Here is a 15501-nt window from a genome sequence, read left to right as displayed (position 1 = left end):
ACGGCCTCGGTCCTATATACCTGAAGGAGCGTCTCCACCCCCATTGTTCAGCCTGGACACTGAGATCCAGCGCCGAGGGCCTTCTGGCAGTTCCCTCGTTGCGAGAAGCAAAGCTACAGGGAACCAGGCAGAGGGCCTTTTTGGTGGTGGCGCCCGCCCTGTGGAATGCCCTCCCATTGGATGTCAAGGAAATAAACAACTACCTGATATTTAGAAAACACCTAAAGGCAGCCCTGTTTAGGGAAGTTTTAAAATCTGTGATATTTTAATGTATTTTGTTATTTGTTGGAAGCCGCCCAGAGTGGCAGGGGAAACCCAGCCAGATGGGCGGGGTATAAATAATAAATAATAAATAACAACATCCCAAACACTCAAGGAGGCCACAGGTAATTAAGAACAAAAAAGCCTGGCAGTGGGGGGAAAAGGCACCTAAAAGATATGTAATGATGGTGCCTGGATTGCCTTCCCTAGGGACAGCATTTGGGTCACTTTGAGAAGAAAATGCCACCCTCAGCATCCTTGATGCTGGGATTTGAGAGTCCACCAATGTCTGGAGAATTCCAACGATCCCCGTTTCTGACCTACGAAAAGGAACTCTGAGTCACTGCTTCAAAGTTCGCACCCTTTGTGACGCAAGGACGGGAGCCTCTCCGCTCACACCCGCAACTGGAGCGTTGTGATAATAACACTAGGCAGATTCGCCACAGGGATGACTGGCGGTCGTGCAAAAGATCTTGCGTGCTCAGGAAAAAGAAGCAACTCAAAACAAACCATTGTTAGGGGAACAGCCTGACAACGGGTCAGCCTTTAAACTACGGAAGTCTCATAAATAGTATTTACACCCGTTAAAGCCGTTTTCTTTCGGTTTTTGTCGGAGATCAGCAGGGCCGCCAGAGCTTCCTAGCGCAAGATGGACTCGGCGCTGTCCTCGAGCGGCTCCTCTGCGCCCTTCATCACTGGTAGGAGAGGAATCTGATCAATCTGGCGGGGATGTGGAGTTGGGCGATCTTCTCCAAGGCTGGCTGACCGACGGCGCGTCTCAGGCTGAGTCGACAGAGCTGGGACAAACTCAGAGGCGTTTCTGGAGAGGGAAGCAGGGTGGGAACGTGGGAACAAATCGCAATCGTCACTTCAGAGCTCTACAAACCCATTGGGACGAATAAGGACGGAAAGATCGGTCAATTCTGAGTTCTGTCCGTTTCTAATTCTCCCACTCTTAAATTCCATTCTCCATATTTCTGCAGCAATTTGCGATTTTTTAAAAGCAGAAATAAACCTTACCCACATTTTTGTGCAAATTTCTCCCAAGAAACACATTTTCAACTGCAGCTTTGACTAATGCATAGATTCCTGCAAGCAATTCCTCCTTTATTGTATGCCATATTTATGCATTCCCCCCCCCCAAAAAAACACACATGCATATTTTGTAAAAGTTGTTTGGCTGGAGAACTGCAACACAAAATTCAGATATACAGGTGAAACTCGGAAAATTGGCATAGCGTCGAAAAGTGCATTTATTTCAGTAACACAACTTATTTTTTATGTTTATTTTAATTTTTATAAATGCTTTCTTTTGGATATTCCACAGTAATAAAACAAATAGTTACAATGATACAAAAATAAACATTGCTATTACATTTCATTAATTACATTCCATTTATAATTGACCCGCCTAACGACAAATAATTACATATCTTGCTTTGCATGTCATGCATCTATCTCATATATTGGTTTTACCTTTTAAGTTGCATTACTGAAATAAATGCACTTTTCGACGATATTCTAATTTTCCGAGTTTCACCTGTATGTGAATTTGGAAAGACGTCTGCAATTTTGGTTCAGAGAGGGTGAATCTGATAGATTTGATTTTAGGGGACCAGGCAGAGTGCCTTCTCAGTAGTGGCGCCTGCCCTGTGGAACGCCCTCGCATCAGATGTCAAGGAAATAAACAACTACCTGACTTTTAGAAGACATCTGAAGGCAGCCCTGCATAGGGAAGTTTTTAATGTTTGATGTTTTATTGTGTTTTTAATATTTTGCGGGGAACTGCCCAGAGTGGCTGGGGAAACCCAGCCAGATAGGCAGGGTATAAATAATAAATTATTATTATATTATTTAAATGCAAACTGAACTGGATCTCTCACCCATCTCCAGGTACCAAGCAGCTCGAAGCAGGCAATAGAAGGAGGGTAGCAGGCAAGCACTTAAGGGCATCTTTGAACCTGCAGCCTGAGGGATATCAGGCAGGAATGGAGATATCATTTATAGTTTGACCACCTCAAAATGGGAAGCTACTCGATACATCAATGCTGACATTGCCTCCAATATCGGCTCATGATTGCCTCTGGCCCCGCCTACTTTTGCCTGTGGTACCATTCACCAATGACCAGGTGATATATCAATATCATTGTCCAAAACCGGTTTGAAGTCCATATCATGAGATACGTTTCATAAGTCATGCTATGTGTTAAGACTGGGTGATATATCGATATATTATCCAAAACTGGTTTCAAGTCCATATCATGATCATAGCTGCCAAGTCTCCCGTATTCCCTGGGAAACCCCCGTTTTTCTAGCTGTTCTCAGCTGAAAAAACGGATTTTTTTGTTTTTTCCCTGGTTTATTCTGGCGCGGCGGCCATTTTGGAACTGGGCGGAGCATGCTCAGAAGCGACTTTTGATGCAGCTCTGCCCAGTTTCAAAATGGCTGCAGTTTGACTTCTGGCGCGGCAGCCATTTTGCAACTGGGCAAAGCAGCATCAAAAGTCGCTTCTGAGCATGCTCCGCCCTGTTCCAAAATGGTGGCAGCGCTACTTCCGGTCTGCTACTTCCGGTCCGGTCCCTTATTTCTCCCACAGGAACTTGGTAGGTATGATCATGATATTGGTATCATAATTTTTGACCTGGCAATATATTGTGGATTATGATGTGTGTGTGTGTACTATGCAAAAATCACAACGCTGGAAAAATCATGAAGCCAGCCAGTGCCTCTACAGAGCTCCATCTTTATTTCAGACATTGTGATATACAGTGGAACCATGGTTCTCAAACTTAATCCGTTCCTTAAGTCCATTTGACTCCTGAAATGTTCGAAAACCAAGGCGCGGGTTCCAATTGGCGCAGGCGCCCTGAAAACAATAGCCGACAACCGCATCGGACATTCGGCTTCCGAAAAACGTTCGAAAACTAGCATTTGGGAGCCAATTTGTTCATTAACTAAGCTGTTCGAGAACCAAGGTTCCACTGTATCGATATATTGCAATGGTTAGCTGGTGATATATCGTGATGCCAAAAACCAGATATCGCCCAGCTCTACTGTTTGCCAATGACAGGCGCCTCCCCCCCTCCCCCGAGAAGCTCCCCCATAAGGAAATGTGGCGCTCAGGCTGGAAAAGCTCCACCGGCTTTTGAAATATTAGCAGTGCGTCTTCAACATACAGCCGCATGGGGGCCACACAAGCTAGCAAGGCATTGTCAACGCAAGATGAAGGAGATGGGGAGGAAGGTGCCGCAACCCGCCAGCAGGGGGCAGCAACAAGACCCCCCACTCACTTTCGAAATGCTCAAAGCACTTGGCGGCCGGGCTGCTCCTCCAGGTGTAGTCGGAAGGCTTCTTCCCCCGGTTGTCCCTGGCGTAAACGTTCCCCCCGAACTCCACCAGCATCTCCACCAGATCGGCGTTCTTCACCTTGGCGGCGTGGTGGAGGGCCGTCTCGTGGAGCTTGGCTGCGTTGACGTTGGCCCCTGGCGACGACAAAGAGGTCAAGTTGGAGGAGGAGTCGCTTGTTGCCTCCGCGCAGAACCATACCTGCCAAGTTGCTGTCAGAGAAATAAGGGGCCGGGCCGGAAATAGCAGACCGGAAGTAGCGCTGCCGCCATTTTGGAACTGGGCGGAGCATGCTCAGAAGTGACTTTTGATGCTGCTTTGCCCAGTTCCAAAATGGCCGCCGCGCCAGAAGTCGCACTGCAGCCATTTTGGAACTGGGCAGAGCAGCATCAAAAGTCGCTTCTGAGCATGCGCCGCCCGGTTCCAAAATGGCCGCCGCGCCAGAATAAACCGGGGAAAAACAAAAAAATCAGTTTTTTCAGCTAGGAACAGCTGGAAAAACGGGGATTGACCGGGGAAAACGGGAGACTTGGCAGCTATGTGCAGAACTCCAACCTTTGCCTAAAGCGGGGGTTGGCAAACTAAGGCCCGGGGGCCGGATCCGGCCCAATCGCCTTCTAAATCCGGCCCGCGGACGGTCCGGGAATTGGCGTGTTTTTACATGAGTAGAATGTGTCTTTTTATTTAAAATGCATCTCTGGGTTATTTGAGGGGCATAGGAATTCGTTCATATATATATATTTTCAAAATATAGTCCGCCCCCCCACAAGGTCTGAGGGACAGTGGACTGGCCCCCTGCTGAAAAAGTTTGCTGACCCCTGGCCTAAAGGAAGGTGGGCAAGACATAGTGCTGGGCTGGCCTTCCCCAACATGGAACCCTAACGATGTTCCGGACTACAACTCCCATCAGCCTCCGCTGATGATGGGAGTTGTAGTCCATAAGGATAAAGGAAGAGCCTGCTGGGTCAGGGCAATGGCCCACCTAGCCAGGCAGGTTGCTTTCACAGAGGACAACGGGAAACCAGAAAGCAGGATCCGAGCACAAGAGCAACTCTCCAGCAACTGGGATTCAGAAGTATTGGGACAGTTCCATCCAACTTGGAGACCATGGCTGCCTCCCGCAGAAGTGAGTTCCACAGTTTAACTATGCATTAAGAAACACTTTCTTTTATCTTTCTGAAATACCTGGAGGCCTTTTTGGGGGGCTATGGGAAATTAGCCTGATTCTTGTCAGAAACGGGAGACATGCGGCTTGGAACAGACAAGGAAATCACTCCAGTCAGTGACAAAATCAAGACTATTCACTAGGGAACCGATGGCGGCAGTTCGATGTGGCTTACCTTCCAAGTCCCGGACTGCAGAATCTGGGACCGGCAGCCGTGTGACACCAGAAGTTGCGTCGACGTAACTTCCGGTGTTGCTTTGCCCTTCTATGGGCACCCAAAATGGCCGCCGCCGGCTTCGAAAGTCACTTGTACGCATGTCAGGAAGTGCGTCGACGCAACTTCCGGTGTCGCTCCGCCCATCTATGGGCACCAAAAATGGCTGCCGCCGACACCGGAAGTCGTGTCTATGCACTTCCGGACATGCGTAGATGCAACTTTTGAAGCCGCTGGCGGCCATTTTTGGTGCCCATAGAAGGGCAAATCGGAAAGAAAAAAAATGGCCGCCGGCAGGAGAAAATAATGGAGAAAAACGGGACACGAAGTGATACAGAGGACCACCGGGAAAAGGTAAGTAAAAACGGGGGTTTCCCGGGGAAAGCGGGGTACTTGGCAGCTATGAAATGTGGCGATACAGGATGGTGCATAGAAATGGTTGTGTGTGTGTTTTTTTTCTAGGGTGGGGAACTCCCACCATCACTGACCTCGGCTGACCCCAACAGGACCCTAAGCAAATAATAGTCTACAGCAGGGTTTCCCAAACTTGGTTCTCCAGCTGTTTTTGGACTACAGCTCCCATCATCCCTACGCTAGTAGGACCAGGGGTCAGGGATGGCGGGAGTTGTAGTCCAAAAACAGCTGGAGACCCAAGTTTGGGAAACTCTGGTCTACAGTGCAAAAGGGGCACAGGCTTTGGATTGTAAAACAGGCCGAAAATAATAGCGAAGTAGGGGCTGGCCCATACCCCCCGCCCCACCTGCGTTGAGCAGTATCTTCACGCAGTCCAGATGCTCTCTAGCGCACGCCACGTGCAAAGGGGTCCCAAAGTGACAATCGTGAGCTTCCAGGTTGGCACCGACATCAATAAGGAGACGCACACACTCAGCGCTGCCTTTAAAAATAAGAACAGAGGAGGGCAACTCAATGGAGAACTTCCAGATTGTCAGGAACAAGGTGGGGAAGCATAGAATCATAGACGTCTAGTTCACAACCCCCCTGCAATGCAAGAATCTTTAGGCCCAAGGTGGGACTCGAACCCACGGCCCTGAGAATAAGGGTAAGGGACAGCTCTACGGACTGAGCGATCTCTTGTTTCCTTAAATGTCAGTCACAGCTGTAACTTCACTCATTGGCTAAGAACACCAAAAAGAGGGGGAGCAGGCTAGTATTTCACAAAACAATTGGCTAGGACAGTGATAGCATGTTTTGCCTTATTTATTTGTTCGTTTCTGTTATCATTCATCCATTCATTTTGTATACTGTCCTTAACTCGTAGATCTCAGGGCGGTTCGCAACATGAAAAAAACCAAGATAAAAAAACTCAAAATACATAATGAAAACAAGAACAAACCAAACCAATAACCCTCCTCTCCCACCTCATCCCGCTAGTTATTTCCATAAAATTATTATTATTATTATTATTATTATTATTAGTTCAATTTATATACAGCCTTTTCTCCCATAGACTGCTTGATTGCAGAAAACTTCCAAGCGGTTTACAAAAGAGAATGTGGGGCTCAACAGGGACTAGAAACTTGTTTTTTAAAAAACAAAATCAAAGCTGGGAATCTGGGCTGGCCAATGTCGGCACAGCTAGAATCCAGGCAAAACCCGTTGAAATAGCCAGTGTAGCAACCGTATTCAAAGTAACCCGTGGAGCAATTAGAGTTGCAGACCCGCTCAGGCAGTTGTGTGGGAATTTTCAGGGTGGCAGAAGAGGAAATGTTGTTTATTAATATCCTTCCTAACTTGCGCTAGCCAGTTTCTTTATTTAGCAGAGTTTACATTCCCCTTTTTTACATGCACAGCAGACAGCTGGTTGCAGGCTTATGTGAGCCTCTCATATTATACAATTCAGATTGAATTGTACGTTCCTGGTCAGTTCCCCTGAATCCCTCCTAAAAGAATAAAGACGCCACAATCTTATTCAAAGTCAGTAAAAGAAGTTGACCTGCATCAGTTCACAGTTGGATCCCTGAAGGCAGAATTAGTTACAAATATGTACATGTGGATCTACCCCAGGGGTTGGCAACCTAAGGCCCCCATGGGCAACAAGCAGCCCACGGGGGTCGTTTAACCGGCCCATGGACCTCCGCCAGCCACTCAGTCGGCTCCCACGTGCTGCGCTAAACCAGCGTGGAGCAGAGTGGGAACCGCCCTCTGCCATGCTGCCCGGCTTCCCATTGGCTGCAGGAATGGGAAGCTGCACACGCCTCCTCCGCACCGGAAATAGCGTTTGTGCGTGCGTGCACACTCCGGCCCACTGTGGCGTCTGTGGGACAGTGAACCATAGAATCATAGAATCATAGAGTTGGAAGAGACCACAAGGGCCATCCAGTCCAACCCCCTGCCAAGCAGGAAACACCATCAAAGCATTCTTGACATATGCTTGTCAAGCCTCTGCTTAAAGACCTCCAAAGGAGGAGACTCCACCACACTCCTTGGTAGCAAATTCCACTGCCGAACAGCTCTTACTGTCAGGAAGTTCTTCCTAATGTTTAGGTGGAATCTTCTTTCTTGTAGTTTGAATCCATTGCTCCGTGCCCGCTTCTCTGGAGCAGCAGAAAACAACCTTTATCCCTCCTCCATATGACATCCTTTTATATATTTGAACATGGCTATCATATCACCCCTTAACCTTCTCTTCTCCAGGCTAAACATACCCAGCTCCCTAAGCCGTTCCTCATAAGGCATCGTTTCCAGGCCTTTGACCATTTTGGTTGCCCTCTTCTGGACACGTTCCAGCTTGTCAGTATCCTTCTTGAACTGTGCTGCCCAGAACTGGACACAGTACTCCAGGTGAGGTCTGACCAGAGCAGAATACAGTGGTACTATTACAGAATAGTGGTACTATTACAGAATACTATTACCGGCTCAAGCCACAAAAGCTTTGCCGACCCCTGATCTACCCCCTATGGGGGAATAAGCCCAGTGCTTCTGCTAGCTGAGAGCTAGCAGAGCAGTCCTAGCTAGAAGCTGGTTAAACAAAGAAGGAAGTCAAAAAGAGAGAGGTGTGTTGTGTGACTCATCCTTTTGTTACCTGGGCAGGTAAGGTCACGCCCACCTTCTATCACATGCAGAAGGAAGGATGCTCCAGCCCAGAAGGAACAGGAAGTTTCGACTGGCTGGACCAAACATTCCCTTGCATGTCTTCTGTGGCATTACAAGGAATGTTGTGCTTGACTGCCTCTCACGGATCACATCCCACAAGTTGAACTCTGCCCAAGCTGCTGTTGGCTTACCATTCATGCAGGCCTCGTGCAGGGGGGAGGCAGTGTAGAGCGGAGGGTTGACTTTGGCCCCGTGCGAGAGCAACACTTTCACGCAGTCGATGCTCCCAGAGGCACAGGCATCGCACAGAGGGGTGCTGCCGTCTATGTTCCGGGCGTCCACCTGCGACATCGTAGCAAAAATCACAGAATGGTTGAGTTGGAAGGGACCCCCCAGGGGTCATCCATTCTAGCCCAAACCCCTGCGACGCAAGAATATTTTTGGCCCAATGTGAAGCTCGAATCCACAACCGGGGGGGGGGGCGGAGAAATCAATGATTTTTTTAAATAAAAAAATGGGATATTCAGGCCAATACGGTATCATTATCATTATCATAATCATAATATAATTCAGGGACCCAGGTGGCACTGTGGGTTAAACCACAGAGTCTAGGGCTTGCCGATCAGAAGGTCGGCGGTTCGAATCCCCACGACAGGGTGAGCTCCTGTTGCTCGGTCCCAGCTCCTGCCAACCTAGCAGTTCGAAAGCACATCAAAGTGCAAGTAGATAAATAGGGACCGCTACAGCGGGAAGGTAAATGCCGTTTCCGTGCGCTGCTCTGGTTCGCCAGAAGCAGCTTTGTCATGCTGGCCACATGACCCGGAAGCTGTCTGCGGACAAACGCTGGCTCCCTTGGCCTATAGAGCGAGATGAGCGCCGCAACCCCGGAGTCGGACACAACTGGACCTGATGGTCAGGGGCCCCTTTACCTTTACCTTTTATTATCATTATCATCATCGTAATCATCATTTCAAAAATTTATATTGCCCTACATCCGTAGACCCCAGGGTGATTCACAACATAAAATTACAATATGAAACGCTAATGGTAAAAATAAGAACAAAAGATGATCCAATAATCTCCCATTTTTGCCTGACACCCAAAGATGTACAGTGATACCTTGGTTCTCAAACACCTTGGTCCTTAAACGCCAAAAACCCAGAAGTAAGAGTGCCGGATTTCGAACGTTTTTCGGAAGCCGGATATCCGATGCGGCTGTCTGCTATTGTTTCCGGGGCGCCTGCACTAATCAGAAGCTGCGCCTTGGTTTTCGAACATTTCAGGAGTCAAACGGACTTCCGGAATGGATTAAGTTTGGCACTTTTGTTTTTGCTATTTATTTTGCGTTTTTGAGGCTTTTCCGGTTAATTTGTTTTTGTGTCTGTGTGGAACCCAGTTCAGCTACTGATTGATTGATCGATCAATTGTGTGACTGTGGAAATGGATAAAGGCCTCCCATTGAAACAATGGTGCAGGTAAGAAAAAATAACAATTTAAATTTTTATCATCTACAATACTGTCTTATTTATTTTATAGTGCAGAACATTGATTCTTGCTTTCATTTTATGGATCAATGGCCTTGTTAGATAGTAAAATCCATGTCAAATTGCTGTTTTAGGGGTTGTTTTTTTTAAAAGTCTGGAACAGATTAATCCAGTTTGCATTACTTTTTATGGGAAAGCGCGCCTTGGGTTTTGGAACGCTTTGGTTTTGGAACGGACTCCCGGAATGGATTAAGTTTGAGAACCACGGTACCACTGGATAATGAAGGCACCTGACACGCCTCCCTGCATAAAGAGGCATAGCTGCCAAGTCTCCCGTTTTCCCCGGGAAACCCCTGTTTTTCCTTACCTTTTCCCGGTGGTCCCCCGTATCACTTCGTCTCCCGTTTTTCTCCATTATTTTCTCCTGCCGGCGGCCATTTTTTCCCCTATCTGATTTGCCCTTCTATGGGCACAAAAAATGGCCGCCGCTGGCTTCAAAAGTCACATCTACGCATGACCGGAAGTGCGTAGATGCGACTTCCGGTGTCGGCGGCGGCCATTTTGGTGCCCATAGTGCATTGACGCACTTCCGGTCATGCATAGAAGCTACTTTTGAAGCCGGCGATGGCCATTTTTGGTGCCCATAGAAATGCAAAGCGACACCGGAAGTTACGTCGACGCAACTTCCGGTGTCACACGGCTGCCGGTCCCGGATTCTGCAGTCCGGGACTTGGAAGGTAAGCAAAGAGGGGTTCCCTGAGCTACAAACCTGGGCTCCCGCAGCAAGGAGCATTTGCACGCACTGCGTCTGTCCGCGCAAGCTGGCTTCGTGCAGCGGCGTGATGGAATCATACGTGACCAAGTTGACGCAGGCGCCGTTGGCGATGAGCTCTTGCAGCTGGAGGATCTCCCCTCTCCTGGCCGCCTCATGAACCGGCGTCCTGTCCACCCAAAACCCTGCGGAGGGAGAGGGAAGAAAAGTGAGCGATGGGGGAAGAAATGAGCTCATCGCCCACCCCACTGTGTCTGCAGCTATCCCATCACTTCTTATCTTTCGTAAACATGTGCATGTTAGGATTTGCAGCGAGGAGAGAGGCCCCGCTGCCCAAGAGCTGCCCAAGAAGTAATTAAGCTTAAATTCTGCACCAGCTGAGTAAAGGCAGAAATTCCCTCCACATACTCTGCTGCCTCCTTTCCTCTGCTTGCTCCCCTGACATAGATTTCTAGGCTGTAAGCTCCTTGGGGCAGAGAGCTTTCCCACTGTGCCTTATAAAAGCACCAGGCGTCGCCTGAGTCCCATGCAGTGCCGGATTTACGTATAAGCTAATCAAGCTATAGCTTAGGGCCCCACTCTCCTGGGGGCCCCCAAAAAACTTTAAAGGGGAAAAAACCCTGGATGTGCATTTCCAAAATATAAGATAAAAAAACACACAAATAAAATAAAACCTACATACAGCAACAGTGTTTTGTGTTGTGTAGGCTTCTATTTGTTATGTGCAAATGGCTTTAGATACCTATTAGGTCCATCAATTACTGAGGTATTTGGGGAAAAGTTTTGTTGGGAGTTTTTGCTGTTACTGATATTAATTTTTTGTATCCTTATTTTCGGGACCCAGGTGGCGCTGTGGGTTAAACCACTGAGCCTAGGGCTTGCTGATCAGAAAGTCAGCGGTTCGAATCCCTGTGACGGGGTGAGCTCCTGTTGCTTGGTCCCAGCTCCTGCCAACCTAGCAGTTCGAAAGCATGTCAAAATGCAAGTAGATAAATAGGAACCGCTACAGCGGGAAGGTAAACGGCGTTTCCATGTGCTGCTCTGGTTTGCCAGAAGCGGCTTTGTCATGCTGGCCACATGACCTGGAAGCTGTACGCCGGCTCCCTTGGCCAATAATGCGAGATGAGCGTCGCAACCCCAGAGTCGGTCACGACTGGACCTAATGGTCAGGGGTCCCTTTACCTTTATCCTTATTTTCACGTGGAAATTGCTCAGCTTGGTTATGTAGTTTCCAATGTGTTTTATTTATTTTTATGACTACTTTTGTAACTAGGGAGCATAGAAGAAGAGTTGCAATAAAAGGCAAGAAGCTCAAGGCTGCAGAGATTCTAGGAAACCTCTTTTGGTCCTTCGAAATCACGAGAGCATCACATTCACGGCATCATCAAGCAGTCCATACTCTTGCAAGCCTCCCGATTTTCCAGGGACTGGTCCCAGAAGGACAGAAGCCATCCCAGTTTCGGATTTGATCCCGCAATCTCCTGCTTTTCCTTTTCCCTCCCCTCCACCTCTTGGAGAAGAATTTTTCTACTGAAAATAAAATCCCTGCACCAAATGAAGGAAATGGCGAAGCCGACAGACTAAGACGGCCTTCCTATAATTTTGAAGGAAAATGTCACCAATCCACCTAAAAATTTTTTAATTGCAATGCTTCCACAGCCGGCCATTTCTTAGGAAACACGGGGAGTGTTTATTCCTTTATTGTAAATTGAGTCTTACACTGTCTACTCAGAAGTAATCCCCACGGTATTCAATGGAGCTTACTCCCAGGTAACTGGGTAAAGACTGGACGGCCTTACACTGCAATCTGAAGCAGTTCTACTCAGAACTAAGTCCTACTGAGTTCAATAGGATTTACTTTCTGCTATGTTCCTGATTATTCTCAGTTTCCATCATCATCATCATCATCATCATATTCTACTTTTTTCTCTGTAGTTTACAGCTACAATTTTCTTTCCTTCCATTTATCTGTTGAAGGTATTGTACATCATCCCTTCCCTTGCACATTTTTAAAATACCGTATATACAGTGGTGCCTCGATTTATGAATTTAATCCGTTCCGAAGGCACCTTCGTAGGTCGAAAAATTCGTAAGTCGAAAAGCACCATTGGAAACGGGATTTCCCATAGGAATGCATTGGAAACGGAAAAATTCGTAAGTCGAAAAACCCCTATCTAAAACCGCTGCGGTTTCCTTTCGGATGTCGAGACATTCGTAAGCACGCGACCATTTGCCCCATTCGGAAGTCGAAAAATTCGGTTGTCGAGTCGTTCGTAAGTCGAGGTACCACTGTATGTTGGAAGCTGCACAGAGTGACTGGGGCAACCCAGTCAGATGGGCAGAATAATAATAATAATAATAATAATAATAATAATAATAATAATAGGATGTTTCCTATTTTCATTGGTGAAATGTTGGAGGGTACGTAAATGATGATTTAGGGTATTTCTTAATTTCTCATATATGGAAGTTGATACATGGCGAAAATGTTTTTAAAAAAAGGAATTGTAGGAAAACTCTTGAAAATGTGTTAAAATAACGACCATTTAACACTTGTGCATATTGCCTGAAGGCTTAGAAGGTGATTCCTTCCTTCCTGTGTCAGTGACCCCAAATACCCAAATAAACAGGTTTACACTGGAGCTATTGGGTGAGTTATATATAACATGCTGTGGCAAAACTAATGTTTAACATGCAAAAAATCAGTAAATGAATAACAATGGATTCCTCTCAATTTTGCCTAGTGTGATTTAGGGATACAGCGTACAAAGGGCAAAAGATATGAGAAAGTTAGCCAGGGAAATTCAATGTTTCCCAGCTTTGGTCGCCTATATGGCACGGGAGAAAACCAGGCCTCGGTCCCTCCCAATTTAAGCACTTGAGTAACCAGACCGATGCACATTTACTCAGAAGTAAGCTCTGCTGTGCTCAATAGGCTTAATTCACTCGAGTGCTTACGATACTATTTTATTCTCTTGTGCATTTTATATTTGGCTCCCTTTAGTAACATTTTCTTTTAAGGCAATTTTCGGGGGCGAACTTTGCTGCGTCAAATGCCCCCTTCTGCAGCTTGACTCCCTTTGAAACGTTTTGAAATCTGTGACTGCCCTGTCAATTACGTTGTTTTGAAGGCAGTCTTTATATTTGACTTTCTTCTGCAATGTTTTATTCTGGGTCGGTTTTTTTTTTTTAAGTTTTCGTGCGCTGCCGGTTTTCCTTGAAAATATAAATACAGAAACAAAATGGATAATTAGAAGCCCCAACGATTTCTGCAAGTTAAGAGCAAGCTGGACAGCTCTTCCCAACAACAGCTGACGGTATTGACCAAAGGACAGCATGTGTCTATTAAATAGGAAAACAAATTGCACACACACACACACACACACACACACACACACACAAATATATAAATATGTACATACATACACAGACTTATTTCTATTCCTTCCTGTCCCCCATCACTGGTTTCCGGAGCTTAAAAATCAAGGACTATTTGATTTCTCAAATATCCTTCACCTAGATCAACTTCCAAAAGACTGATCTACTCACAGAGTTAAAAACTGCCAGTGATCTACCCCCTTTTGGGGGGTTCAGGTCAAAGTTGTTGAGCTTCTTTAGGGAAGAGGAAAGCGACGTTGAGCTTTTTTTTATTTTATTAAGAAAGGAAAGTCCTGTTTTTGGTGGTTCGGGTCATTTTAGGGGTGCAGGGCAAAGATGTTGAGCTTTTTTAAAGGGGAGCCAAAGTTTTTTAGCTTCTTTGGGGGGAGCCACTGACCTACCGGTGATCTGCCACAGATGTCCAGTGATCTACCGGTAGATCATGATCTACCTGTTGGACGTGCCAGTCCTAGATCTATGCTTGTGTAATATTACTTTAAGCAACTAAGACTTTCCATTGCAGCTTCTTAGAACCTGAGTCCGGAACTTAATAACAGTTTCCGGGCATAGATTTCTCTGCTTGTGGCACACACCTAACGTCTCATAAACTGGTTTCAATGGTCAGTCGGGAAAACATTTAACTCATTAGATGATCTAGGCCGGCGAGAACTGAAATCTCAGCTGATTCACCGGTTCAATGACAACTGGGCTGCAAACATACGCTTCCCTTCCGAGCTGTATTTAACCCAGGCCCCTTGGAGCGCTGCAAAGCCAGTGAGAGAAATTTGGCTGCCGGTTAGCTCCTGTAGTATTATTGCTTCGCATTTGTGTACTCAAGCCTAGATTTTGTGTGTGTGTGGTACTGAATTTCTCCTGCGTCTGCCGAATCGTTGCTTTTTGCCACCTTTTAAATTTACTGGGCTGTTCCACATTTCACGTCTTATGTATTTCTAAGGCTCTGAATTGTGATGTTTGTTGTTAAGTCGCCGGGGGTGGGTGGGTGGGTGAGGCATATGATAGGAGGCATATGATCGGAGGAAACTCAAATCACCACATCCAGACATTTCAGGCTTGTTGCGGCTGCCCAGCCTGCAGAGGACTAGCAACATGAGAAGGCTAAGTCCCAGTGGTACCCAGCTGCTCCTGATGGAGAGGGGAGGGGGGGCACCTGCTTCTCAGCCTCCCCACCTCCCCATCCATCCAGGCTCCCCCAAAAGCATGCCCCCCTCCCTACCAACATTTCCAGCCCCACACCCCTTTCCCCTTCAGTCCACGACCCCCCTCCCCAACACCCACTCACCAATCTCGCCCGGCACGAAGCTGCTAGCCATAGTCCTCTCCATAGTTGCTCAGCCCAAACTACAACTCCCAGCAGCACCCAGAAAGGAGGAGGAGGAGGGAGGAGGAGGAGCTCCCTGGCACTCCTGGGTCCCTCTTTTCTGTTGTTTATGATGGTACTCTGGCGACGTGGAGGCGGGGATCCGACGTCAGCGTGAAGATGTGTCGCAAAGGATGCTGGGAGTTGTAGTTCCGCGCGCAGCTCCCGGGACGCCTGTTTTTATGTAATACTGTACTGCAGAGGGGGAAAGGTATTTTGCAAGCGCACAGCGCGCGCGCGGCTCTGAGCAGGCTGTGGCTTCCTCTGGGCGAATAAACAGATCCCCCCTCTTTTGTTTGTTTCTTATACATATTTTTTATTTCTTCCCCAAATGCATGATGGCTCTCCTGTTCCAACGTCCACGTTTTGCTGCATGGAAGGAACGATATACCGTACTGTATCCCGGTAATAATGCTCGGTGCTGCTTTGCAATGAATTCAGAAAATCGCG

The 15501-nt window shown here is 47.2% G+C and overlaps 1 protein-coding gene across 1 annotated transcript; it reads right to left on the bottom strand.

The window, feature by feature from the left end:
* Nucleotides 1–776: 776 nt before the first annotated feature.
* On the bottom strand, nucleotides 777–15156 carry ASB13 (ankyrin repeat and SOCS box containing 13). Its single transcript, XM_035127846.3, has 6 exons — nucleotides 14974–15156; nucleotides 10293–10480; nucleotides 8231–8381; nucleotides 5746–5880; nucleotides 3552–3743; nucleotides 777–1081 (listed from the first exon to the last, which is right to left on the bottom strand). Exons 1-6 carry the CDS (start codon nucleotides 15014–15016, stop codon nucleotides 954–956), a joined length of 837 nt encoding a protein of 278 aa, XP_034983737.2. The 5' UTR covers nucleotides 15017–15156; the 3' UTR covers nucleotides 777–953.
* Nucleotides 15157–15501: the final 345 nt, after the last annotated feature.

The sequence above is a fragment of the Zootoca vivipara genome, chromosome 9 (assembly GCF_965207765.1).
Source record: "Zootoca vivipara chromosome 9, rZooViv2.hap1.1, whole genome shotgun sequence".
Classification (NCBI taxonomy): domain Eukaryota; kingdom Metazoa; phylum Chordata; class Lepidosauria; order Squamata; family Lacertidae; genus Zootoca; species Zootoca vivipara.
Note: the sequence above shows the minus strand (reverse complement) of the source record. Positions and strands in the feature narration are given on the sequence as shown.